General features: G+C 36.5%; 2 protein-coding genes across 2 annotated transcripts in view; one reads left to right on the top strand and one right to left on the bottom strand.

The window, feature by feature from the left end:
• The window catches only part of LOC140171761 (importin-11-like), a 55,685-nt gene extending 32,146 nt beyond the window's left edge, over positions 1-23,539 (top strand). The window contains 18 exon segments of the mRNA XM_072195081.1: positions 325-415; positions 1,440-1,593; positions 2,502-2,665; positions 3,746-3,786; positions 4,209-4,274; positions 4,786-4,836; positions 5,858-5,971; positions 6,428-6,543; positions 7,730-7,806; positions 9,234-9,313; positions 10,681-10,761; positions 12,192-12,287; positions 13,344-13,457; positions 15,133-15,254; positions 16,745-16,834; positions 18,821-18,873; positions 18,876-18,892; positions 19,658-23,539. Of these exon segments, the coding sequence (XP_072051182.1) occupies positions 325-415; positions 1,440-1,593; positions 2,502-2,665; positions 3,746-3,786; positions 4,209-4,274; positions 4,786-4,836; positions 5,858-5,971; positions 6,428-6,543; positions 7,730-7,806; positions 9,234-9,313; positions 10,681-10,761; positions 12,192-12,287; positions 13,344-13,457; positions 15,133-15,254; positions 16,745-16,834; positions 18,821-18,873; positions 18,876-18,892; positions 19,658-19,816 (1,686 nt within the window). The 3' untranslated portion in view covers positions 19,817-23,539.
• Positions 1-27,366, bottom strand: part of LOC140171766 (F-box/LRR-repeat protein 4-like) — a 238,554-nt gene that overhangs the window by 87,906 nt on the left and 123,282 nt on the right. The gene's annotated exons all lie outside the window — the stretch shown is intronic.

Here is a 27,366-nt window from a genome sequence, read left to right as displayed (position 1 = left end):
CTGTAGTCCACAAACATTCCAACTTTCAGCTATTTTCATGCTACAAAATTTTAATTAATTCTCCAATAACATCATCGCTCACTACACACGGCTGACTATCTTACTGTGGATTATGCTATTGACACTATTTATCTCAATCTCAATACTGTTTACTTTTATTCGAGAAGCACTGGTCAATCAGCATGCATTCAGACAGGGTAGAATGTGACCCATGTTTACGTTAGACTTTCGTTTAAAACTGTGTAATGTAAGAGAAACTACACAGGATAATTCATACCTAATCCCAAGACTAATCTTTGACCCTTACATACATTCCTTTTACAGCCTTGCACAGAAGTGTTATTTCTAGCATTGTTTCATGCATACAAGGAAATCTTCACACCAGTCTTACTGCAGATGGTTCAATCTTCACAAGGTAAGTTGGACTAGGTCAACTTGTAAAATAGGCTGAAAATGAGATAAATGGTCTCATACAAATATTTTTTTTAAAAGCGCAGTGATTTATAGTGCGCTACCCACAGGCACAACGCCTAGACGTTGATCCACAAGCCTCAGCACACTTTACAAGTTGTCGCTGACCACTACGGCCCCACATCATTCCATAAACCATTAATTAATCAACGATTCAAGGACTTTGCTGCTACAAGAGCGCACGCCCTAGACATCCACAAATAACTTTCCCAACCAGGATCAGCTCCCCTAGTTTCGTACGGGGTACAACGAGACAAATTAGCAGTAAGTTCCTTGTCCAGGGGAATTTCAAGCTAACTCAATTTTTCCACTAGAGCGTACTAGGCACCGCCAGGATTTAAACCCGCAACCTCTTGCACCATAGTCGAATGCCTTATCGATTGAGCTAACTTGACTGCTGACTGACTGACTATTACCGTACTGACGCGAGTATAGTCCCACCCCGTTTTTGGGTGAACATTTTTCAAAATTGGGGTGGGGGGGGGACTATACTCGAATTTTCGGTTTTGTAGTGTTTGTAGTCCCTAGACCTAGACCTAAATGCTAGGATCATTCATGGTTGACCTAAAAAATTAAAAAAATTCAAGATATTTTGTATTTTTAATATGAAAATTGATCATTTGTATTCATGTCATAGTCTATTAATGATTTCAAAATGCATTGAATTTGAATGCATTTTGAAATCATTAATAGATTATGAATACCAAGTGTCAATTTTCATATTAAAAATACAAAACATCTTGAATTTTTTTATTTTTTTTTAGGTCAACCATGAATGACTAGCATTTAGGTCTAGGTCCTGGGACACTCCAAAGCCGAAAAAATAAATAACTTACAAAAAAAAACACAAAAAAAACAACAAAAATTTTTTTTAATTTCTGAAATTTTTCGAAAAATTTGGGGGTGGGACTTTACTCGAAGGTGGGACTATACTCGCGTCAGTACGGTAATTTACTTCCTTGTTGCAGAAGCCTGTGATCCTGGTGACATGAATACCCTTCTACTTAAAGAAGCAGTATATAATGCAATGGGTTTGGCGGCCTTTGAACTGTTTGATGAGGTTGATTTTGATCAATGGTTGACATCACATCTACTATCAGAGCTACAGAACAAACAAGCAAGGTAATGCAGCTGTGAAACTCTTTATTTCTGTTTGCCATCGTAATGTGCGCTCTATGTGACACAATCTGATCCATTGCATTAAAAGATGTCTTGAAATTTGTAAAATGAAAATGAAAAATCAAAGTTTCTAAACATCCTGCTGAATTGTGTAGGCACCTGTTTGTATGTGTCACATCAGAGGATTTTTTAAACACTTCCCAACATCCATTGAGTAAACTGTAGTAGGTCAGCTTGTGAGCAAAGAAGCCAAGGTCACATCCACACTGCATGGGTTTCCCTGGTTAGCACAAGTGGCAGTTGAAGCCCTGGTGATAAGGTGAAGTAACAAAAATTCAATGTTTCTCCCTGCCTGCTTCCTATTTAGATGGCACCTCTTTTGTTTACTATTGAAAAAAAAAGAAAAAGAAGCTTTTTTTTTTTAAAGATTGTCAGCAAGTTTGTTTACAAATTGGTGTAGACTCTTAAAGATATGTGCTAGCTGTAGCTGTAGCTGTAGCTCTGTATGATGTTATCCTGCCATATTTTGACTTGGCTGGAGTTTAAAACCTTCATCTGACAAGTATACATGAAAACCCCTGTTTAGGAATGTTTCAAAATCAGTCAGGTGGTCACTTTTGACTTGGTGACTATTTTGGGAAAAAAAATTGGTAAAAAGGAAATAGTAACACCCGTCCTTCTTTTTTTTTTGTCAAAAGTCCGGACAAGAAACATGTAATTTTTGTTATTTGGCCTAACACTTTTGCAATAGATTATGGGAAGTCATTCTCTGGTCTTTCATACAATCCAATATATATAAGAATTCAGGAATTGAATTTCAGGGACGGAAATAAATCAAGTTGTTCATGTTGTCTACTTCACAAGCTCACTCTGTACTAATTTATTTGAGAAACTTTGTGTATACTTTTCAGCTACCGACTAATTCGCAGACGAGTGATCTGGTTGATTGGTCAGTGGATTGGTGTCAAGCTGTCTCCTAATCTCCACCCTACTGTCTACAATGCCATATTGCCTTTATTAGCACCAGAAGAAGATTTAGTGGTCAGAATTACTGCAGCGCAAACACTCAAAATCGATATCCTTTGTCTTACAATGTCCATGTATAAAGCCATACCTCTATATGTAGCTCACAATCAGTTTTTTTTTGGGGGGTACTAAAAGTCAATATAGTTAAGAGAGGTCAAAATTTTCAGTTGATCATCGGCTTTTCCTCCCAGCTACATATACTTTAAGTACATATCATTTGATTAATAGTTTACTTTGAGGACTGTTATATATCAAAAAATTTGAAAATATCAAATTTTAATAATTTGTTATAAAATTTGTATTATATTGCGAATTTCAAAAAATCCAAATTATTTGATATCAGAAGGACATTCTTTGTATTCATAATGCAATTTGATATGTCTGATATGCACTCATGTCCCACAAAAAATAGTGTCGAAACGCTCATTCCAGAGCCCTTAGTGTTACTAATTAAAGTAATTTTAAAGAGTTGGGTGTTACTAATATTATAGTCCATATGATAAAGAGTTGGGTGTTACTAATTGAAGTCAATTTATTAAAGTGTAAGGTGTTGATCCAAATTGGTCCGGTGATGTTTGGATATTAACAATCTAAGTATATACATATAAAAGTAAAGGTTCCCACATAATCTGCTCCTGGCATGGTACAGTCCCAGTATCTTAATTTTAAATGCAAATAGTTTTATTATAAGCCCCACTTCACACCTGAATGCGCTCTCTAAATCCCATTACAGCACTTCAAAATAATTGCCAATTGCCCCAGAAAAACAAAACAAAAAAACGGACTGACCTTATTTGTAACATCTATTTGCCCATAGAACAGAACGAGTGTGTTTGTTAGTTGTCTATTGTTTGATCAGGTCGTAATCGGCGGGCCTATAACACTGTGGATTAATATCAATATATTTTATTTCGAGAGTTGTCTTGCCAGAAGTATCACAAGTTATTAATTCAAGACCTATAGTTGCACAATATAGACCAGAAAGGTCACTACATGTATATCACTCTTAACGTGGGTCTACTTTTCGGCGTAGTGGTAAAAACCTAACAATTCCCGCAGATTATGAACTGATCAAACTCTAATAGCCATTTGTTTCATAGCAGCTGTTTTGTCCTTAACATTTAAGTACCTGTGGATGATTTTGAGTTTAAAACAGAGAATTTCACAATGGTGAGTACACCTGTGGCACTTGCCAAATTATTGTATCTCAAAGATAACAACAATAATGATAATTGTAATAATAGTTTAATAGAGGTTATCCACTTTACTGATGTGTGACTTCTAACAAAAGGTGCTGGTTCCTGTAGTGTTCCTCATTCAAACCAATTCAATACACAACCTCAGAGTTACCTGCATGACTTTGGCGGGCTATTTTGAAACCGTCATGGTTGCACATGCAGGTACTTCTTTTGAAAATCCTAAACAAGTTATAGCAGTCGCTGATAGGATATGCAGCTTATATGGATAACCTCTATTATTTCAATAATATATTCCTAGCATCAAAGCTTTTGAAACTGACGGTGTAAGCCAGACATAATTATTTGTGGCTATGTTTTAAACATATAAACATTGTTATGTGTTTGTTCTTACAGTATCTGGAGTCTAGTTTTGCTCTGTTATTTCAACTCTTACAACAAGTGGCAGAATGCGACACAAAGGTGAGGTATTGTTTACATTATAAAAAGAAGAGGAAAAGTTGCATTTTTGAATGCCGTATATCCTTGAATAGTCGCTCCCCTTCATATAAAACGCCCCCAGCAGTTTTTGTGATGAAAATAACCCTCGTACTAATGCCCCCCTCTGAATAAAGGGCGGCCAATTTTTCATGTTTTTGACTGTAATACTACAAAACAGTACTTGTGACCACTGACCCAATATTGCCCTTATGCACTTTCACCCTCCTGACTAGGCTAATGGTATTCTGTGAGGTGACATAGACTACCTAAAAGTCTAGCAGTCAAGTGTTGCTCACCTTGCTGCATGCCAGTTATCTAGAATTAATTCTGTGTTATCCAGTTTAAAATTCTGTAAAGAAAACATGTTTCTTTAAAACTTCCCCAGTACCAGTATCTGCAATCTTTGTTTACTTTTAAATCATGAAGCCAGAGATTTTGCAAATGGCAGGTATTTATGAATAATTTCTTGATACATGTGTATATTTTTTTTCAGATGAATGTTCTGCATGTGTTGTCTTTTATCATTGAGCGAGTTGGCCATCAAGTAAGTAAAATCTATGATTCTGAAAAAGTTGAAATAGATCCATGTCAGTCTCAGTTGTCCCAAGCAATTATGCTTCATTATTTACTACAGACACAAAAACACAAATCAATCACTGTTCAATCAGTCAAAGTATACAAGATGATATGAATGAATGAACCAGAATTAGATATATTTATTCACGTTTAGCATCAAGCATGGATGAAAAAAGCTTTTACACTCAAGAAACTTTAATTTGAATTTTGAGAGTATTTCCAAAATTTATTTTATTCAAATAACAATAGCAATTTCAATGAAATGAGGCTGAATAAAGTAAGTAAAACATTAGTGACACATTTATGCATAATAACACTGAAAATAGGTCAGATTTTCATGTAAAAGCAATTTCCACCCTGTTTGGAGTTAGGCAAGGGTTCTGGGTAATGCCCCTGTCAGACTTTCATGCCAGTGCGGCAAGTGGTATGATGTATCAGCCAATGACAAGCCTTGATTGTATCCGTTTATCTGCAATGTATGTGCGTCACACTACGGCAAGCGGCATTAGGGTAAAGGTTAGTTGGGCTAGGTTGGGTTTTTATAATTGGATAGGGTTGGAGTTTGTGTAAGGTTAGTCAAACAGGAGTGGGCTTCACACTCAGCAATCAAAGTAAATTGATCCTGCCATCATTGGAGATGATTTCACTCCCTGGAAGCCAAGACTGGGAGGAGGGAGAGGGTCTCACTACCGGGAAGTTAAAGCTGGGTGGAGAACAAAAAGGCTTTTAGGTTTTATACATTTAGGTTTGATTTTGGGCAGGGAATGATGACAGGTTGGGTTAAGGTATTTAGCGCACCTAAATGTCTTCAGGAGTGAAATTCATAACACAAATGGAAATTTCAAAAAAACCAAGGCCTGGTTTATCATCTATTGAAGAGTACTTGGACCCAGATCAGTTCTGATGTTTTACCAAGAACTTACTCGGCAACTTTTTATGAAAAGGTCATGAAATATCAATACCTTTGGATGTGATTTGTTTGTCAACAGATTCAACCCTATGTGTCTAAGCTGACTCAATATCTACCAATGTTATGGGAGGAGTCAAGGGACCATAACATGCTACGCTGTGCAATCTTGTCGACACTGGTTCATCTGGTACAGGTAAGATCATCACTCATGATAGAATTGGCAGGATTATACTGCTAATTCCAATATATTTAGTTCATCTATGGATTGTGAGTTGCATGTTTTTAGTGTTTCAAACGGTCATGGGTGATGGTTGGTGAGGCTGTCAGTGGTAAGGGTGTGGGTATAGCTGCGCTATGTGAACTTTCATGTAATGATGGTGTTCAAGATCATACAGAGGTCAAAGATCAGTTGAGGTCAACTTGTAAAACAGGTTGAAAATGAAAAAAAAAAATGGTCTCAAATGAATATTTATAATGCATGGTGTTCACCATATGATGTTATAAACAACCATGGTTCCACAAGTTCACATTTTCTTAATGATCTGGTCACTTTTCTGTAAGACTTAAACTAATACAAAGCCTGCATGAAGCTGGGACTATATTGGTTCATAATAATAATGGTGATATTGTATGCTTTTACCTATTCCAGGGTGTTGGCTCACTGAGTGTCAACCTTTATCCCTTCTTACTACCCATCATACAATTCAGTGCGGACGTGTCACAACCACCGCATGTATATCTACTAGAAGATGGTATAGATCTATGGTAAGTCTACACAAATAATGTAATTAGGTTGGGTTGGGGTTGGGATTGTAGCACTCCTCAGTGCTGTAAGTGAGCATCGTTGTTATCCCCTGACCATCCTCGCAGGCTTTCCCCTAGGTACTCTGGTTTTCCCTCCAGACCTCTTCCCATATTCCTGTTCTTTCTTATCAGGTTCAACTTGTTGTGTTGTACTCTCGTCCTGTCCCAAGATTGATTACTGCTCCTCCTTGCTTAATGGCATCTCACAGAAAAACCTCATCCGCCTGCAGCTTCTCCAGAACAAGTGCGCCAGACTCATGTTTAGAGAGCCCAAATATATATTCATACTTCTCCTTTGCTTCACCATCTGCACTAGCTTCCAGTTGCTAAACATGTCCAGTTCCACACTCTCGTCCATGTTTATAAGGTTCTTGCTTCATCTACATCAGAATACCTGTCCTCCATACTTCACACCTGTCATTCTGGGTACTATACTCATTGCGCTCTACTGCTGCCACTTGCCTTTCCATTCCCAGATCCCACAAGTTGGCTGGTGACAGAGCATTTTCCATCAGTGCCCCTGTTCTATGGAATGGCTTGCCTTCCTACATTTGTGACTCTCACAATGTCCAAACCTTTAAGAAGTACCTGAAAACTCACATATTCATACCTAATGTTTCCACCCTCTTGCATTTTTCCTTTTCCATAGCGCATTGTTTCTTCATTTAAAAAGCGCTCTCAAAGTCTGTATTAATATTATTATTGTGTTTCACAACAGTGCCCTGAGGTCCACTTGGTTGACCTTGATCCTTCTTTATTATCTTAAAGCCACACATAAAATAATAGATGTGGAAATAAGAATATCAACTGACCATTAGATACCAGTTGTAGTCCTACTAATTCATGGCATATTAGACGGCCTAGGGAAAAGTTAGCCCATATTTGCAAGACTGTTCATGCCTTCAAGGTGAAATAAACCTGCTCATGTTACCATCTGGCCATGATCTGGCTTGATGTCAGATCTTTCCCAGAGAAAGATGACATTCCAATCTTCCCCTTTACCAGTTTGTTTTGGTCAAGCCAGCTCAAGCAATCGGCATTACAACATCGGCATTACAAATTCTTTAAACATTGTGGGACAGTTTTGGTACACGTTGAACTCTAACCTATCAGGAAAATCACTAAGGTGTGTTTTTTTTCTTTTTAGGTATGATACACTACAGAATGCACCAGTGATGACAAAGGAATTGTTGCAGCTGTTTGGAAATATGTCTGAATTACTAGGTAAGAATCATGCTCCATCTCTCCTAATGGATATTTTGTGGGTTTAGGGTTAGTGTTTTTTTCCATACAACTGAGCAGTTTTGCCATCTCTTTTTATCATGCCATTTGCCGCCTGCCTGTAGTGTCCTGTGGAAAATTGGGCTATTCCATTTGAGTTTCACACTACCCCTGTGGAAGATTTTGGAAACATATTCCACAGAGGGAGTATGAATTGTAAATGGAATTATCACATTAGGCGCTCCATCTGAATTTTATACACCCTCTGAGAAAGCTTCAACCCAAATCTTTCACAGAGGGAGCGTGAGTTTCAGATGGAGCTGTATAATGTGCTAATTCTATTTGAAATTATACTCCCTCTGTGGAACATATTTCAAAATCTTCCACAAGGTAGTGTGAATTATAAATGGAATAGCCCATTGCAGCCTTCAGGGTAAATACAGAGGTACATTATAACCTATTGATGAGTGTGGCATTGTGTAGTTTTAATTTTGTGGTATATGGTTGTTCATATATGCAGTGGCATAGATTTCTTGTTGACATGGGGGGATGAGGTTCGGAAAAATTTCTTGAAGTATAGTGAAACGCAGCACCTTTTGGCAACAGAATAAGTTTTTGGCATATGCAAACAAAATTGGTGAAAGATGGTGCAAAAGTGTAATAAAAGCGTGCGAACCATGTAAAAGTTGGCAATTTTTAGGCTAAATGACCAAATATGAGGATCATTTGATTATGAAGTTAATTTGGTCAGAAACACACATACAGGTGCCAACATGGGTGAGGGGGATGATTGTATGGGCCATCCCCCTCTATCAAAATATTATGTTCATATGATGCTAAACAAAGTACCACGAGCTACAATAAGATTTCAGGAATTGAAAGATTTGACCATTTGTAGCATTTTGTGGCATATGAAAGTGCAAATTGGATGTGGCATAGATGCTTAATGTCCATCTTAGAAGTATGTGATGTGGTATATCAAAAAAGAGACACTTTTGGGCAGGTTATCAATTTCGAGTGTTTTACGTATCTTAAATATAGAGATATTTTGCTCTACAACACTGTTTTCCCCAGCGAAGATATTGAGTTTGTAAGTTATGGTATCATAAAATTGGAAATTGAGATATCGGCCTTTAAAAATATTATTGACAATGTTATATTCTGATCTGAAACATTATTAACATCACAAATTTGCAACAAACCCAAATTGTGAACAAAATTACCCCGGGCAGATTTTTGCTATTTCTCCATTTACGATCCTGCACAAAAGTGTCTCCTTTCGATAAACCATGTGACATATGTTGTAGACATCATTTGACAATCAAGACACTTTGGAAAGTGTTATAAGATAACATTTTAGCTATAAACAGGTTGTATGACAGATGAAAGTGAATTGGTAGAAATGTGTTTTTGTAATTTTCTTTTCCCAGAATTGGGTTCTGAAAACCTGAAGACGTGCTTCCAAATTATGATGGCTTATGTTCTACTAGGTCCAGAAGAATTTCTACAAGTAAGTTCTGCCACAGCTTTCATGAGGCAGAAGCCTAGTCGCTGGGAATTAGGTCCCGATTAGAGGAAAAAGAGCATTGAAAGTGGGCTAATTTAACAATTTTTCATTTTTTCCATCCTCATTTTACCTGAAATTATTTTTCAGATGGGCAGTCTACTCCCCCTCTGGTTACACCACTGGTTTATGTAGATTTGTAAATCTACTGCATTTACTCATAGAAATGTTAGAACAAGTAAAAATTATAAATCTACTGTAAGCTTAATAATATTTAATCTCCTTTTTTGTGAAATTTCAAGTTATGCATTCTAATTTTTGGAAAACACATTTTCTAATCTTTTTGCGCAGTCAGTTATCGAAAATAACATAAAATATTAAAATTATGAGTTGGCTCTTACCCTATACTAAAGATTTTGAATGCGTAGACTTGTGCCAAGTCTTAGAATTTTGTGATTTACAATTGAAAGAAAACATGCAATTTGCATATTCTTTGCATTTACAAACCTTAGTTATAGCATTTGTTGTCGGGCACCTTAATTATGAACCACATTTTAGTGATTATATTTCAACCATCATACTTACAGAGAGTTGTATTAAACTATTTATATAGTGCAGCTCAAAACATAATGTGACCCAAGACAAATATATATATATATATATATAACAAGTATACTTTACAAGTGACTAACTTTGGAATTTAGGACTACTTTTGGAGTAGAGACTGTTCTGGTTGGCTTTGTTTGTCATTTTTTCGACACCACAGAATGTATATTCTTGTATATACATTCCTGTAAATTTGAAATCATGACAAATTATCCGTCTGATGATCGGTTTACCCAATGATCGTAAGTGAGGGTATTCCGTGAAACTTTAAGTAACGGTTGCCTTGCCAGAGGTCTATACTTTGAATTTGTGTGTATATATATATATAAATATCCAAAATGATAGCCAATTTTGGCATGCTGCGATGCCAGCCCTCCCTATTTTAGAGGGAAGCTTCCTATATGTGGAAACATTTTTGTCCATGACACCCAAATTTGGCAACCTCCCTATATCTGACAAGTTATGTGCCATTGAAGTTGCATGTAATTTTGAAGACCTCACTATTGTTTGTTTGAATCCTCCCTATTTTCTGGATGTTAATGTTGGCATTTCTGGGCATGGCAATCAAGTTGTTGGGAAGTTGACTACTTGTCACTTCTTTGTATTTAAATGTCAAACATTTGTGCTTATAAATATATAATGTTTAATTGTTTATGTTTGTATAACAGAATTATTCTGGTGCTGTGTTTTGCGGGTTGTGTAAGCCTTTTAAATCATGTCAGGCCAGAAGGAATAGTCATTGTAATGAAGGTAAGATTACATGATAGAATTATTCTGGTGCTGTGTTTGCGGGTTGTGTAAGCCTTTTAAATCATGTCAGGCCAGAAGGAATAGTCATTGTAATGAAGGTAAGATTACATGATATAATTCAATGCTAATAAATCATGTACTTGTTGGGAATGGACAAAATTTAGAGATTTTAATATAGATATTTTGTACATATGAAGTTATTCTGCATCAGGGAATATTTTAATTCCTAAACAGTTGGCAAGTTGATGGATAATTAAGATGTGCTTAATCCCAAATAAATACACCTTCATATTTGTGCATTTAAGGGATCCAAAATGAGCGTTTATTGCATTTCGACAGTATTTTTTGTGGGACATGAGAGCACCTCAGACCTATCGAATTGCATTCTGAATCTGAAGCATGTCTTTCTGATATCAAATAATTTTCATTTTTTAAAAATGACCATATAATACAACTTTTATGACAAATTATAAAAATTTGATATTTTTCAAATTTTTTATATATAACAGTCCTCGAAGTAAATTATATAATTTTAATGATATATTCTTAAAGTGTATGTAGCAGGGAGGAAAAGCCGACGGTCAATTGAAAATTTTGACCTTTCATGTTGAAGATATGGATTTTTTCCCAAAAAGACCTTTTTTTTGTTGATGTTTTGGGAAAAAAATCCATATCTTCAATACGAAAGGTCACAATTTTCAATTGATCGTCGGCTTTTCATCCCACCTACATACACTTTAAGTATAAATCATCAGATTCATTAAGTTTACTTCAAGTACTGTTAAATATCAAAAATATCAATTTTTAATGATTTGCCATAAAATGTGTATTAAATTAAAAAATTTCAAAAAACAAAATTATTTGATATCAGAATGACATTCTTCGTATTCAGAGTGCAATTCGATATGTCTGATGTGCTCTAATGTCCCAAAATAAATACTGCCCAAACGTTCATACCCCAGCCCTTAAGGTTAGCAACTATTTTAAACTGTTCCTATTTGGTAGTTTACATCATCTTGTGAATGGTAGTGTGCTCTGGCATTGATCATTTCATATCGAGCGTGTAGAAGAATTCAAATATCACAGATGTACTTTTGTAGGTCTTGTGGTTCTTGAGTTATGTTGTATAGAGGGCTGAAATAACAACACTTTTGTAAAATCTCCATAACTCATTAACAACAATAAATCAAGCAAGTGTATGATTTGTAGAATAACCTTTAATAAAACATCAAAGTGTTATTTTTCAATAATATATTGATTTAAATATTGAAAATCGATATTTTGGCTGCTTCGACCAACAATACTGCATCTACCCTTAAGACTCATAATTATAGTCCAACAAAGTCTGTCCGAATTTGTGAGCATGATTTCTTGGAACTTGCCAGGCTTTATAGTGATGTGACTAGGATGTTTGTTGCGGAATATGCTAATTTTTGTCACAATGCATAATTCACAAATGTTACAGAAATAAATTGTTATTATGTGGCATATTCATAACCATGTTTAATCATGTTTTATTTGTTTACAGTTAGTAGAAACTATTTTTAAAGTGTTCCCTGTGGAAGGTCCTCAGATTTTCAGACAAATGATGCCTACAGTACTACAGAAGGTCTTGCAGAAAGAAGTAAGTTATATCACTATGGACCACAAAAGCCTCATTCCAATGGCATAGTCCCATAACCGCAATTACATAATCATAGTGCAAAATTTGACCTCAAGTTACTGAGTATGAGTTTTTGTACCCAAATCTTCAAAGGTCATTCAATTAATGTACAAATGTATTGGGGATTAAGAAATTTCCCCCTGATAGATGAGCATGTTGTGGATCCTAGTGTATTCTATAGTAAAAATTAAATTTGAATGAACATAGCGTGACAAATACCTGTGTACACTGTGTGACCAACATGCACATATATATGTCTGCATACATGCCCATGAAAGTGAATCCAACTGATTGGCTGGTAGTTCTGACAACGTCTATTAATTGATTTTGATCTGGTTTGCTCAGTATTTTCACCACGGACACACATTTTTAAAAATTATCTATTGAGATACGATTGGGTTCTGCTGTGTTCATTCAAATAAAATTACTATAAGTTATTTTAGAGATCAATAAATAATTATGGCTGGTAAAATTCAAGAAAAATAGTGACATATTTTTTTTTATTAAGAAAGAGGAGCATGTGATTTGAATTGAAAAAGAGGGAAGGTGGGCATCACTCAACCATAATCTTGTACGAATGACCAACTTTTGTACAAAATATCCACAAAAATTTGCCCCCCCCCCTCTGAAAAAGTCCTGGCAACACCATTGAGCACAGTCTCTAATAAGCAAACCTTTTCAAGGGCCATTCAGCAGGGGTGTAAATCTTCAGGAAATTCCCTAATATCAGGAAATTCCCTAATATCAGGAAATTTTTATTGGCTCCACCCTGTACAAAGTATAGGGAAATACATATTTTCAGGAAATGTTAAAGCAGTTTCAGGAAACATGTCAGTGCTTGTTTTCATCCCTGATTCAGACCCTTGGTTCTATAAATCTATGCCCCCGTCAATTAACAGGTATTGAGCCCTATGTCCCGCCTTACTATTGCTAATGCTGGTGATGTAATGTAGTTTTTTGTATACAGGTAAGCTTACAAAGCTATAATGTTGGTATTGATTGTTTTCTCTTTGCCAGGTGTATCCAATAGAAATGTCCATGTATCTCTCACTACTAGCTAGAATTATTATCAAGAATCAACCCACTTTCTTCATGCTAATAGAACAAGCAGGCAAAATGTGGAATAGAGCAGTAAGTACTTGGAATTTTTTGTCCAGATAGGTCAAACTATTCACCCCTTACATGGTTCCGCCATATTGGGTAGAGCCTCAAACTGGTAATTCGCTGTCGTAGTGCACGTTAGTAACCATTGGTTACTGCTCCAAGCCTACACCTGTTCCGAATTTTGTTATGCCATAGACTTTGTGTTGTGATCATTTCGATCAGTGGTTCGTAACAAAGAAAGCATGATCCAGTTGACCTAGCAACGGTCATATATTGTATTCTAACATGCACTACGACAGCAAATAGACATGAAAGAAAGAATTACGTCACTTTACACAATGTTATGTGACTCGTTCAATTCCCATTCATGCATGCTGCCAGATCGAGGCTCTACCTTCAAACTTGATGACAATGCAAGAAGTGAATGGGTCTGTGTGAATCTTTTTTTGTGTGTGTGTGTGTGGGGGGTGTGTGAGGTGGAGGGGGAGGTATTCCTTTAGGTGCTTAAACTGCATAATATGGGATATCAAACTTGTTGGGGCAACCAAAAATAGCACAAAGAATTTTAAAAAGTGTACCCATGCTCCCCGTTATATAAATATACACACCAGGATATCTGTCACAGGGATATTGAATTGCTTTTTAGACTATCAGTTATCACATCTTTTATACCTTTTTTGATATGTTTCCTTTAGTAAGCTTGACATTCTTCAAGGAATAACAAGGAATAAACACAATAATGATAACTAAAAACATCCTTATAACAAATGTGCACTTGTCAATTTTCTGCATCATGTGAAGAGAATCTGTACTTTCTGTGTCAAGGAGATAAAGGAAATCTAAAGATTAGTAAAGACACCAATTTTACTCCTAGTAAACAAATAGTACATTGTAAAAGTCATTCAAAGCCTCGAAATGCGCATAGTCAAAAAATGTGGTTTAGATAAAATCACAAGGTTATTTGGGTTTTCTCTTCATTTTCAGAATGTTTTTCAGAGAACCTAGTGGCATGTCTTTAGTTTGTAAGTTTTAACCCCATGAGAACTACCTACCGATTGGCCAAAAAGAAGTTTTCATTATCAATTGGACCAATCAGCAACATTGTTAGAATGATTTCACCACACAAAAAAATTAGGGTGAATTATTTGCAAAGCTCCATTCTGATTGGTGATTAAAGTGAAGATATCATGTAATCGACCAATCAGTGGCAATGTTAGATCGGCGGGTAGTGTTCAGGGGGTTAAACATGCATGTGATCATCCTCCATCAATCAATGTTGGGCTGTATTAAAGAATGAGTGTTTGTTTTGGCAGGATTAAAATTTCACTGCATAATGTGAATTTTGTGGGCATCGAATGGGTCTCGTATTCCATTTAAAATCCACACTACCCCTGTGGAAGATTTAGCTGAAGTCTTTCACAGTGGGAGTATGAGTTTTGAATAGAATAGACAATTCCATTTGAAATACTCACTCCAGTTGTGGAAGTTATAGGTAAAGCCATAATACAGGGGGAGTATGGGTTTCAAAATTATTAACCCTTACAAATTACATTTGAAAAACATACTCCTCCTGTGGAAGATATTTCCAAAATCTTCCACAGGGGGTAGTGTGGATTTCAACTGGAATAGCCCATTTGAACATCTAATTGAATCAACTTTGCACTGGAACACATTCATTACTCATTTCATATCATTTTTGTAGCCATCAGAAATTTTAGATGAGTTGCTGCAAGTGTGGATGGATAAGATAGACACCATAACTCAAGCTGAGAGACGGAAACTGACAGCACTGGCTCTTATCTCGCTCATCACTGCCAATTCAAGGTAGGGACTCATTTATCAGTATGTAAACTTGATTCAAATAAAACCTAGAAAAAAGTTTGGGCCATGTATGTAGAGAATAAAAGATAGGAAATTAGGGCAACAGGAAATGTGAATCGACTTGCAATGATTTTATTTTCATTAATTTTATAAAAGGTAAAAAAACCAAAAACATGATGCGCACAATTCTACTAACACGATCAATTTGATTTTACCTTACTAGATACCTCTAGTTCCATTTTAACTGTGCTTACCATTGACAAAAGCTTTGAAACATATGTGACATGATCAAGAGGAATGAGTCGGATGTCGCTAAGATTGTTTTTGAGATATTGGCAAAAACAGTGTTCAAATTCTTTTGTTTTGTATTGTTTTCTGCCATTGATAAATTGCTCAAAACTCGGAAACAAGATGTCCATTCATAAACTGCCAGAAAATGATGTAAAAAACTTATAATTGAAAATTGCCGATGTAACCTATTCCCCTTGATCACTGATCAGTCACATATTGTTTTAATGATAGGCCTCGATGTAAGATAGAAAACGGAACATACAAATTAGACTATGAACTTTATGATCATAGGGACGTGTAAATTTAGCTAGCATGGTAACCACAAATTGACTGTTTATTTTTTTGGAAATACATCAATGATCTACTGTAAAAACATGATAGTTAGCATATGTGCTTGCTATCGAGCGCTTTTGAAAACATAACATTGTCCCAAAGTCCGAGGCTTTACCAACTGAGCTAATGGGGTTGAGACACAAATTTGCAGGTTTACTTAATTGTTCGTATATAACTATGTGTATCAATGATTTGCTCAAAACCATTTACACTTTTGTGGATGGGGCACTTCATGTGTTTGCATGTTTTAAAGCGCTCGATAGTAAGCACATATGCTAACTATCAAGTTTTTACTGTATTGTATGATACCAAAATCTCATCATCAATGAGGTAAATCGGTTGTGGTGGGGCTGTCCATCTATCTGGTCACTGGTCTTTTAAATCTTCTTAGCGTGTTCAAGCCAAGAGGGTCAAATGCGCCCAAGCCAATAGCTGATGCAGTGACGAGCAGAATCATTGAATTCAGCTAGGTCCTCATGTGTGCAGTGTTGCCCCATCTGTGGACAGACCAACAAGTGTTCCATAGTCTGTGGAACTGTTCCACACTCACAGGTAGTGTTTTGTCCTTCTGGTAGGTAGCCCCATTTCTGCAAAGCGACCTTGCACCTTCCGACCCCTGATCTTAGTCTGTTGAGACATCGCCACTCAGGCCATGTGGAATCAGCTCCAGGTGGTAGCTGCTCACTGGGTTGCAGTCCCATAGCTAGTGAATTGGGAGATCTCTCTTTCCACAGGGTGAGTCTTTCTACTTCCTTGGAGACTGTCCCAAGAGGATGAACTTTGCTTAGGAAGCTTCCCCTGTAACTAAGGTCTTTTAAATGAAAAGAGTAAACTAAACAATGTTATATTTATTATTTCTTTGTTGACAGTGTGGTTAACGCCAGATTCCCTGATATCATATATGCAGTTACAGAAGTACTACACGATGTCTGTAGGGAGGAAAATGGTACACAGATTGAGTAAGTTCATTCAATACAATAGCTTTGTGTACTATTTGTTCACCGTATCACCATAAGAGTGAGTTCATAAGGGCAGTGTCAGGCGAGTGGTCACAAACAATGCCCGACTTAAGATGCATATTTTTTTTATGCATGCGTGTTTGTCAATGATAGATTTAGTCTCCTCTGCCTTCACTGCACGCTTGTTGCCATTGTACTCGCTATGTGCGATAGAGCATTGCGTACCACGCAACGCTGGCATGATTCAAGCGATCGGCCCTCATGAATATAGAAGAATTCACAGCATACAAAGCACAGGGAAGAATAGACTGTGGTTAGACACAGGGACTTAGACTGTTGAAGGATAGACCGTTAGTAGTCTGTGGGTATCAGTCATCATCCGCCATTACTACAAATGTATTTTGACAGCACATTAGACATATCGAATTGCATTCTGAATACAAGGAATGTCCCTCTGATATCAAATAATATTTGATTTATTGAAATTTGCATATAATACAAATTTTAATAATTTGCCATAAAATATGTGTTATATTGTGAATTTAAAAAACCCCAAATTCAAAATGCAATTAGATATGTCTGATGTGCTCTCAGGTCCCACAAAAATGTGAAAACTTCGCTATCCGAGCCCTTCACATGGGAGAATGGAAATTACAAAAGGGTGCATTGCTATAATGAAAGACAAAGATAAAGACAATTTATCGCGTCTGACGTCATATGTCAATCAAACTCGAGCACGGTTTGTTTACAAGTGTCGTGATGATGACTTGCTGAATGCGGATTTATAACCGGGCGCTGTATTGTTAATTTTGCACCTTGAAACATGCAAACCATCTCAAAAGTTAGGTCTTTATAGTAGAAAACTTTCTTAACCAAAGGCACCATGTCCACAATGCCTAGAAAAGCTGCTTTTTGCCTTGTAAAAGTACGTAATTTTTTGCCATTTACTGCTATTCCTTTTCTCCGATCAGCACCAGATATATCGGTCTTCCTTTTACGCGCTGATTAACCTGTGTAAACCAATCAAGGATCGTAATCAGACGCGATAAATTGTTTTTATCTCTGTCTTTAATTATAAATTATAAATTATAAATGTAGCATTTTGATACAATACAAGCTGCAAATGGTTGACATTAATTGCTTTAACTGGTGGAAGATCCAGTTGGGGTGTGGACAGAGTGCTAGTCCCTGTTTTAAAAATGGGCAAAATCTTGCAAATTCAGCCCATTCATGGTATATTATTAAATTTTGGCATGTTCAGTTAGGCATTCAATCATGTTTCACCGTTGTTCATCACCGTCTAACAACTCATGTCCGTGCATCTGCGTGGTTTACTTCATGAGAGCAGACTTATTGAATCCCTTTCAACAACGAAAACAGCTAAAGATTGTTTAATTCACATGATTATTTCATGAGGAATGTCAATTAGTCATTGCCACTCAACCTTAGGCCTACAAGAAGATCGGTGATTTCTCTGTTGATATCACTGAGCAATGAAACTACAAAAAATAAAACGGCAATGTTTAGCCGCTATCTCTCCTACATGTAAACCAAGTTCCAGGCACGACAAATTTTACGCGCTCACACATAACGAGTATGTGCGCTTCTGTTAACTTGCGTTTGCGTCACACGTGACTGGAAGTGTGGATTCATCGCTGTTTAACAACGTTTGGCTCCTGTACAAAGGTATAGACCACTTGACATCACTGTTTATCAACAAAGGCGAGGACTTGTCTATCGATATGCTTGAGCGAGCCGCTACACTGTTCAATGGCTTTCTTGTACTATATGAAATGTATGGTGATTTAAAATGCCTTAGCAAACTACGACGCGCACGCACACTGCAGGGCAAAGAACAATGGAAATTGTCATAATTCGCGCTCATACTGCCGGGCAATGACGTCACATGCCAAGTGGTCTATAGGAAGAGTTGTTGAAATTCTGAATCTGCTCCTGTAACCTGCAAGTTGTTTGTTTTCATTTCAGTTATCTAGTAATGGGTGATAGAGAGGAGTTGGAGGATGAAACTGAAACAGAAAAAAAAAAAGGAAAAGAAGGGTAAGTGTCAATGGGTTATATTTTCCTCACCTAAATAAATGTGGATGCTAACAAGATTAAATCCCAATGCTGACAAGACCAGGGTTTGTATTTGACTAAACTTTTAACTTTGTAACTCAAGTAACCGTTCGCAAGTTACGAATACCCTTTTACTCGATCAGCCCCGTTGTTGCTATGCACCTCTGATTGGTTCATATAGTGCGTACAAGTACCACATCGACACATACATGCTAAAGTGTGTGATATTGTGTCACATCACATGGGTAATAACCAATAAGATTGCAAGAACATTCTCAAGTGTTAAAGAATCATCAAGAACATTTCCTATTTTATTTTCATATCTTGCTCCATTCTTTTGCTACAATATTTTGAAAACTTTTTAATGCTTTATATCTCAAAATTCATTTTAAGACCATTTGTAAAATGATACACATTTTAATGGGTTTGATTCCTTACTTCATATGAAAAAGTGAGATTTCATTCACATTTGATGAATCACTAGGATCCACAACATGCTCATGTATCAGGTCAAAGTTCTTTAACCCCAATACCTTTGTACATTCATTGAATGAAATTTGGGTACAAAAACTCATACTCTGCAACTTGAGGTCAAATTTTGCACTTTAATTGTTTTATTAAGGTTATTGAACTATGCCATTGGGATGAGGCCATTGTGGTCCATAGTAAATTGTAGGGTGTAGTGGTTAGATGCATCTGTAAATGGTACCTAAAAAATAACATTTTCATTTGTTTCATTTCTTCCAGTTATCGTTAAAGGATCCTGTTTTCTGTATATCATTACGTGATTATGTCATCAGCCAGTTGACCGAGTACCAAAGACAACAAGGCACTCCAAACTTTGAGCAGCTAATGCAGTCTATAGACATTGAAATCCAACAGCAGCTTCAAGAATTTTTCAAATGAGGTGTTATGGCTATTTGTAAAAAAAAACGAGCCAAACTCAGTCAGGTGTGTGTTAGATCCTATAGCATGATTGACTTCGCTGTAAGTGTTTGAATAGTCTTATCACCAGCAGCTGCTAAAATTTTTCCATCAGGAGTTAGTATTGTGTTGGATCCTGATCTAAGTAATATTGACTTTGCTGAAAGTGTTTGAAATGGTCTATACCATTCAGCAAATTACTTCAGCGGTGTTCGTCTGCTCAGTCTGATTATCGCGTGAAAAGAACTAGGTCACATGTTGCTACACAGCTTGACCAGAGAATGAGGTGCCGACGTGATGATGACGTGATTCAATTTGCCAATCAGAACCACCCCGTATACGCCATAAACTGCGCCAAATTGGCAGACCGCTGAAGTTCTCCGCTGAAAACTATAGTAAACAGCAGCTGTACAAATTCTTGAAATTATAACGGGCAACTCCATGGCCGGTTCAAGAGATTAGATCGTACAGTAGCTAAGGGTTAACTTTTTTGTAACTCTATGATGAGCCCAGGATGACAAGGTCCAATCACAGGCAACTGCAGTTCTTCAAATGATGTATGGCGATGATGTTATTCATGTTGGTAGGTGGGAGAATATTAGCTGGAATAGTGCTGCTCTCTAAGTTTGGTCCAGATCTGGTTGCTAGCACAAGGAGGCAACCTTCACACATCTGTGTGATTTTGGCTCATTTAGAGTACATCTTTATTGACATTGACCCACGGTTTTGTCGTTTGCAATTCCTCGACTTTAGTGCTCTTCAGTTTAAACCACTCCCCTCGCAGCTCTTAACTCCCTGAGCACTACCTGCCTTTCTAACAACAACTTTGATTGGTTGATGACAAGATATATTCAGTTGAATAGCCAATAAGAATACAGTTTTGAAAATATTTCACTCCATTCATTTTAAATGATGGCATTATTCTTACAAGATCACTGATTGGTTCAATAAATGAAACAACATCCAATCGGCAGGTAGGTTCTCATAGGGTTAAAACCCACAGGCGAAAGTGATGTGTATGTAGTCTGCAATTTTCAAAAGATAAAGCCTGCAGACTAAACGACCAACTGAATATCAATTGGCTGGATGGAGAAAGGTGTGCAGAGAAGATTCTGGAACATTTTTAATAACTTTTATGAATTATCTGTTGTGAAGAGATATATGTTGGTTGTGAGCGCACCATGTAACTAGTGCTGAATAAATCTATGCCATTCAGCAAATTACTTCAGTGGTGTTCGTCTGCTCTGTTTGATTATCACGTAAAAAGAACTAGGTCACAGCTTGACCAGCGAATGAGGTGCCGATGTGATGATGATGTGATTCAATTAGCCAATCAGAACCACACTCGCGTATACGCCATAAACTGTGTCAAATTGGCAGACCGCTGAAGAACTCTGCTGAAAACTATAGTCGCTGTATTCTCTCTAAATGCCCTCCTCTAATAAACGCCCCACAACTATTTTTGATTAAAATGTTGCTTGCCTTACATGTGGACAATACAGCGCAGTCACCCAACTTTCTGAACATAAAATCGACTGATTGAAAGTCCCAAATCCATCCACAACCCAGAGGAGATATCTTACACTTCCCACAATGCATTTCTTCCATTTCAGTTTTCTGTACTGATTTGCTATTTAGTGCAACATGGGTCGATAGTGACAAAAAGTACCTCAATGAAAAGAGTCCATCCAGATCTTGTAAAAAATAATTATTTTTTGACTATCAACCCATGATTTTTCAGTCTATTCCCAACATGAAATTAAAGAGAATGTGTCATTTAAATGTAATGAGTCATGCCATGTTACAAAGGATTCTGGGAAGGGTCAGATATCTTCTCTGTTTACAACTTACGTAGTGAACTGCTCAATTATAGTGGAGATACCTTTTATGAGGTTATTTACATCAAAAACATTATACATTTTCTTTACTAGTCACTTGTTTATTTTACTTGGGGATCTTGTAAGGTACTGCGAGGGCTCTGATCAAGAGCTACACAAATACTGCTAGCTCGGGGGACCGCTCTGACCCACCTTATTCAGAGGAAATATGAGATATGAAATTGATTGTTAATGAATGGCTGTAGAGCATTACCAAGAGATTGATAACTTTTTTACAGCACTTCAAGACATAACAAGGTTGAGAAATTAGGCTGTAATTTCTCCAAATCATGGGAAATTCAATGTCAGGGAGCTAACACAATGGTATGCCAAATGACCCTCCTCTGTTGGCTGATACTGTAGCTACTCAGTAAAAGAGTCCAGATTTAACGATTTAAAGCCATAATGTGTGATTTGCTTCACAGCGGCGCCCTCAATTTTACTGGGATTTCTACTTTTTGCATAATTATAATGCCCAGTGGTGCACTAAAATACCACGTAAAAGACTAAGCCTGAAGTGCTTTTATAACAGTAAAATTTAACTTTTTATATTAAAACCGGGTCGACCCGGTTTTATTCAGAGTTCATCGATCGACTGCTTGCTAACATCTCCGTGGATGTCAGCTTAAGTGTACACACGTCGAGCACGATGCTCCGTGTAGTATTACATGTTACGATCGGCGAGCGTAGTACACGCATTGTAGGCACTTGAATGAAATCGTAATTTCTTCGTTATACCTCATTTGTTTGGCTCGAAATTAAAAGGGGATAATGTGATCATTGAAAACAAACATTTAAATAGGAATCTATTCTTTATGCAAATCACACATTATTGCTTTAACTAACTGTTCAGTATTTGAGTAACAGTTTGTATTTTGCCTTGTACGGGTGCTGTTATTGTATGACTTTGAAAAGATGTATGACAAAGAACAATCGATTAATTCTATATTGCCAAAAGCAAACAATGTTAATTCTTAAATCAATATAATCAAAGATATAGCAACAATTCAAATACCCCATAGTACTTCTTGGGGTATTTAAACTGGGCTCAGTAAAGACACTTATCTCACAGGTCATATCTTAAAATCCTGTCCATAAATATGAACCAAAATTACACTCAGGATTACTTCAATACTCTACTCTAAACATATGTTAGTAACCAAGCAGTTGTCCAACTGACACGACAGCAAAATGTACTGACATGGAAAAGCTTCCTGGACCACATTCACAGGCGAATAATTGGCACCCAGCAAAAGAAATATGTGCGAATGAGTACAAGATCCTTACACAGGTGATTATTTCCAAAGAGTAAATGCGATAGTGTGGAATGGGCTGCTTCTGCTTTCACACACTTTCTTCAAGAAACAGGTCTTGTTCCACACTATTCCACTTACTCACAGATTTCTTGTGTTGGGTGCCAATTATTGGGCTGTGAATGTGGTCCAGGAAGCTGTTCCATGTCAGTGCATTTTGCTGTTATGTCAGTTGAACAACTGCTTGGGTACTGACATGTGTTTCGAGTATTGAAGTAATCCTGTGTGCAATTTTGGTTCAATTTTATGGACAGGATTTTAAGATATGACCTTGTGAAAAATTATAAATTTCTTTTTGAGCCCAGTTTATGAAGTAATGATAGTATTTTTCTGTATAGAGATATATCTGCCAACTTGTATTCTGAATCACGATTGAATGAAACAATAATATGAACTTTATTCTAAGAAAATTATAAGCATAATTTAACCCCATGAGAACTACCTGCTGATTGGCCAAAAAAAGTTTTCATTATCAATTGGCCCAATCAGAAACATTGTTAGAATAATTTTATCACACAAAAAAATGGGGTGAATTCTTTTGCAAATCTCCATTCTGATTGGTGATTAAAGTGAAAATATCATGTAATTGACCAATCAGAGGCAATGTTAGATTGACAGGTAGTGCTCAGGGGGTTAAATATCTCTGTCTGCTGCAGTTAACGTATGTGAAGTGCTAACATAATATGGAATATAATATAACCTAAGAGGAAGAAGGGCGTAACTCAATCAAAACTGTTTTTAAGATAATAAAAAAAACCTTAATATTATTTGGAAAAGTTTTAGAGACAGAATTATTTTCTATCTACAGGTGACCTTTAATACATGAACATACAATATAACATACATATGAAATTATATATGATGTTTCCATGGCAACAGTACAGGTCTTAGTACGAGCCGGAGTTGGGCCCTTCTTCCACTAATATACTGCAAGTGCTAGTTCCATAATCAGATGTGTTATAAATAGCTTATTACATAAATTTGGTAATTATCTATTAATTGCAGAATTAGAAGCATGTAATATGTTAACAAGAAAGTTTATTGTAGTGAAAAGCAGATTTCATGGATAAACAAAATTCCTCTTTAATACAATTTGTGGAAGAAAGGGCCAACTCCATGGAAATCATGATTAAGTGTACTTGGAAGATTATCTAGAGAGTGGATTTGGGCCTTTCTTTCACACACAAGGAAGAGCAGTCTGCTGGCAATAAAATGCTGGGTCTAACCATAATGCCAGCAACAGCACTTATACTCTGCAGTTGCTCTGGACATTCTTGGAATATAATAAGAAATTCATAAATATTTTGACTTGCTCGAGAAATCTAGTTTCGAATTTGCTCACTGATAGCTTCGCATACAAGGTTAGAGTCCAGAGCTATCGAAATATGGTAGAAATCGATGAAGCATGACACTGTGTAAAGCAATGTAAGTTAGGAAGTAAACGTAGCCAATCACGATGGGTGATCACATCGAAAAAGCGTTGCTCAAATTGCACATTAATTTTGAATTTTATGTTATTTTAAAAGAAGTACTGTGTTCCTACATATGAATTAAAGGGAGTTTATGTCTATTTTACAGAATTCTATGTTTTTTAATATGACCTAATATGCCAGTTACATTGTTTTGTTTTTATTTATTAATACTTTTAATGTTCAGCTTGCTCTGAGAATAGAGTCCACCATTAAATTGAATTGCAGAAATGCAATGGGCTCAATTAGTCCTACCCAATATTTAAAAAAACTTTTAGCTCCACCAATAAATTGGTTTATTTGTAATTGAAAAGAGAGCAAGGTACACCAACTTGATGTGGTATGCAGAGGGGACAACAAGCAACAAATGTAGGCACAGAAGTAGGCAAAGTATGATAACCAAAAATGACCCAATTCTACTCCCCTCAGCAGGCCCGTAACCAGGGGGAGCAGATCACCCACCCATCCCAAAAGTCCCCTTTTTTGACCCAAAAAGTCCCATTTGCTAGCGTAGCGAGCGAAAAATTTGGGTGTTTTATGCCTTTTGGTCAAAAAGGTCAAAATTTTGGAAAAATTTCCACTTTTTCAAAATCTGCCCCCCACCTAGTCCAAAAGGTCTAAATTTTGAAGAAAGTCAACTTTTTCAAAATCAGCCCCCCCAAATAAATCCTGATTACGGGCCTGCCCCTCAGGAGTGTTATCCTGCAAAAACAACAGGGACGAATAGGGATAATGTACAAAAGTGCATCGGAAAAAGTGATGGAAATCACTATACACATAAGCAGACAAACTACATCAAGTACTGACAAGGAGTAACAAATTGTAGGTTCAGAATTAGTGGGTAAAGTTTGATATGATGGCCAAAAATGACCAATTCCAGAGCCCACAGAGGTATAAACCAAACAGACCAAAAAAACCAAAAAAAAAAAATGACCGACAGAGGTGCTCTGTAGTGAACCTGCTTCTATTTTGCTCTGAGCATTTTGTCTTGTTTGCTACCGAGCTCAATTAGATCTTGCTACTAGTTTTACTTGAATTTGTTCTTTAAACTTTGACATATGTAGTTTTTGCTGTTTGATTAATATTTTTCAAAAGGTGATTTTTTTGTCTGTTTGGTTCATACTTCTGTGGCTCTGGAATTGGTCATTTTGGCCATCAAACTTAACCTAATTCTGAACCTACATTTTGTTATTCCTTGTCATTATTTGATTCAGTTTGTCTGCCTATGTGTAGACTGATTTTCATCACTTGTTCCGGTAAACTTTTGTACACATATGCAGGTTAACACTTCTGTGGAATTGGTCATTTTTGGCTATCTAGTGTTTTGGTGTACGTTGCTCTCTTGCAGCCTTCAACATTAGCCTTTTCGAGATATGGCGGACACAATAGGATGGCGCTGCACAAAATGGGTTAAGTCTTTTGAATTTGCCAGGTTTTACCCATATTGAAGACTGCCCTCCTATTGTGTACGATATATCTTGAAAAGGCCAATGTTCCATGCCAATTGATTTTGCAAGAAAGGTCCAATACATGTTCCTGTTTCATATGTGTGCCCATCCACCCCAAACTGGTCGTAAAGTCGACATTTTCCATTTTGAGATGCAATCAAAAACAGTTTATGGATTTCTATGTAAAATATATTAGGAATTTGAACTTTGATGAATCATAACTTCACTTCCAGATGTCCGATCAAGCTGGTTGAGGTGAAAAAGCTGAAAGTGCATTCTTTCAAAATCTGCATTAAACAGAAAATGATCTAGAGCTGACTTTACTATCACTTTGTGGTGGATGGTCACATTTGTTTCATATATGTTGATTTGCCACCAGGTAGTTCCAAAAGTTGTTTTACAATTGTGACACAATCTGCTCCACAGGCCAAAGGAGGCATTTTTGAAAATTGAGTTACTATAATTATTATCTTGTAGTAACATTAGGCTATCATATACTGAAAACACCAAAGGTCTAGCATATTTGGTTCTAAAGTTATGAGCTTTTGAGAGGTATATTTTCTTACATGTTTTATTGTTTTTTACTTCATATTTTTGCCTTTATCTCAATTTTAAATTTGCCGCCTTTGGCCCCATGGACCAGATCGTGTCACAATTATGCATGATTTTGGTTGCTGCATTTGCATCACTTTCATTTGATTCAAAATTAAGTTATTCTTTCAAAAAGAGACTGTATTTAATGAAAGGCTTGTTGAAAGCTTTGAAGTTGACATTAAAATGTCAAAATTCTGTGTCAACCTGTTGGTGCACTGTAGCACCCATTTACTACTACTGAACTTTAAAATGTTCTTTAATGTACATGCATTAGGGTGGTCTTAAAACAACTTGATCCGATTTCAAAGATTTATTTTTTGAAGTTGAAAAGCCTGTTACAAATTGTTGTTGCATATATGCGACCAGCTCCAACAAAACCCGGAACAAGTTGCCAGACATGTTTTTGAGGTATAGGCCTTTAAAGATGATATCAAAAAATTAAATTTTGGAATTCTTGATTTCATGATATTTAACTGTGGGACTAAATGGACTTTCAAATCCTTGAAAGTACTTATTAAAAAGAGGTTTATTTAATCAATAAGTAACAGTTGAACTATGATAATCCCTATTCAGTCCTGTGTAAGGCGGGAAACTAATTGACTCATTACTCAGAATAGCAATTTGGTAAAAAATATCAAGGTATCATTTACAAAATTATCCATATCTTGAAAAGTATTGATGCTATTTATATAGTTTTGGCATTGTTTTAAAGCTTATTGTCTAGTGCTTACATTTTTATTCAAATCGTGAAATGTAAAAAATGCGACTTGTTCCTGGTTTTGTCAGAGCGGGTCACATATTGTCCACAGGTAAGCCTATTTACTGCTGCAT

This window comes from Amphiura filiformis, chromosome 15, assembly GCF_039555335.1.
Source record: "Amphiura filiformis chromosome 15, Afil_fr2py, whole genome shotgun sequence".
NCBI classification, from domain to species: domain Eukaryota; kingdom Metazoa; phylum Echinodermata; class Ophiuroidea; order Amphilepidida; family Amphiuridae; genus Amphiura; species Amphiura filiformis.
The sequence above is the reverse complement of the archived record's forward strand: the minus strand, read 5'-3'. Positions and strand labels throughout refer to the sequence as shown.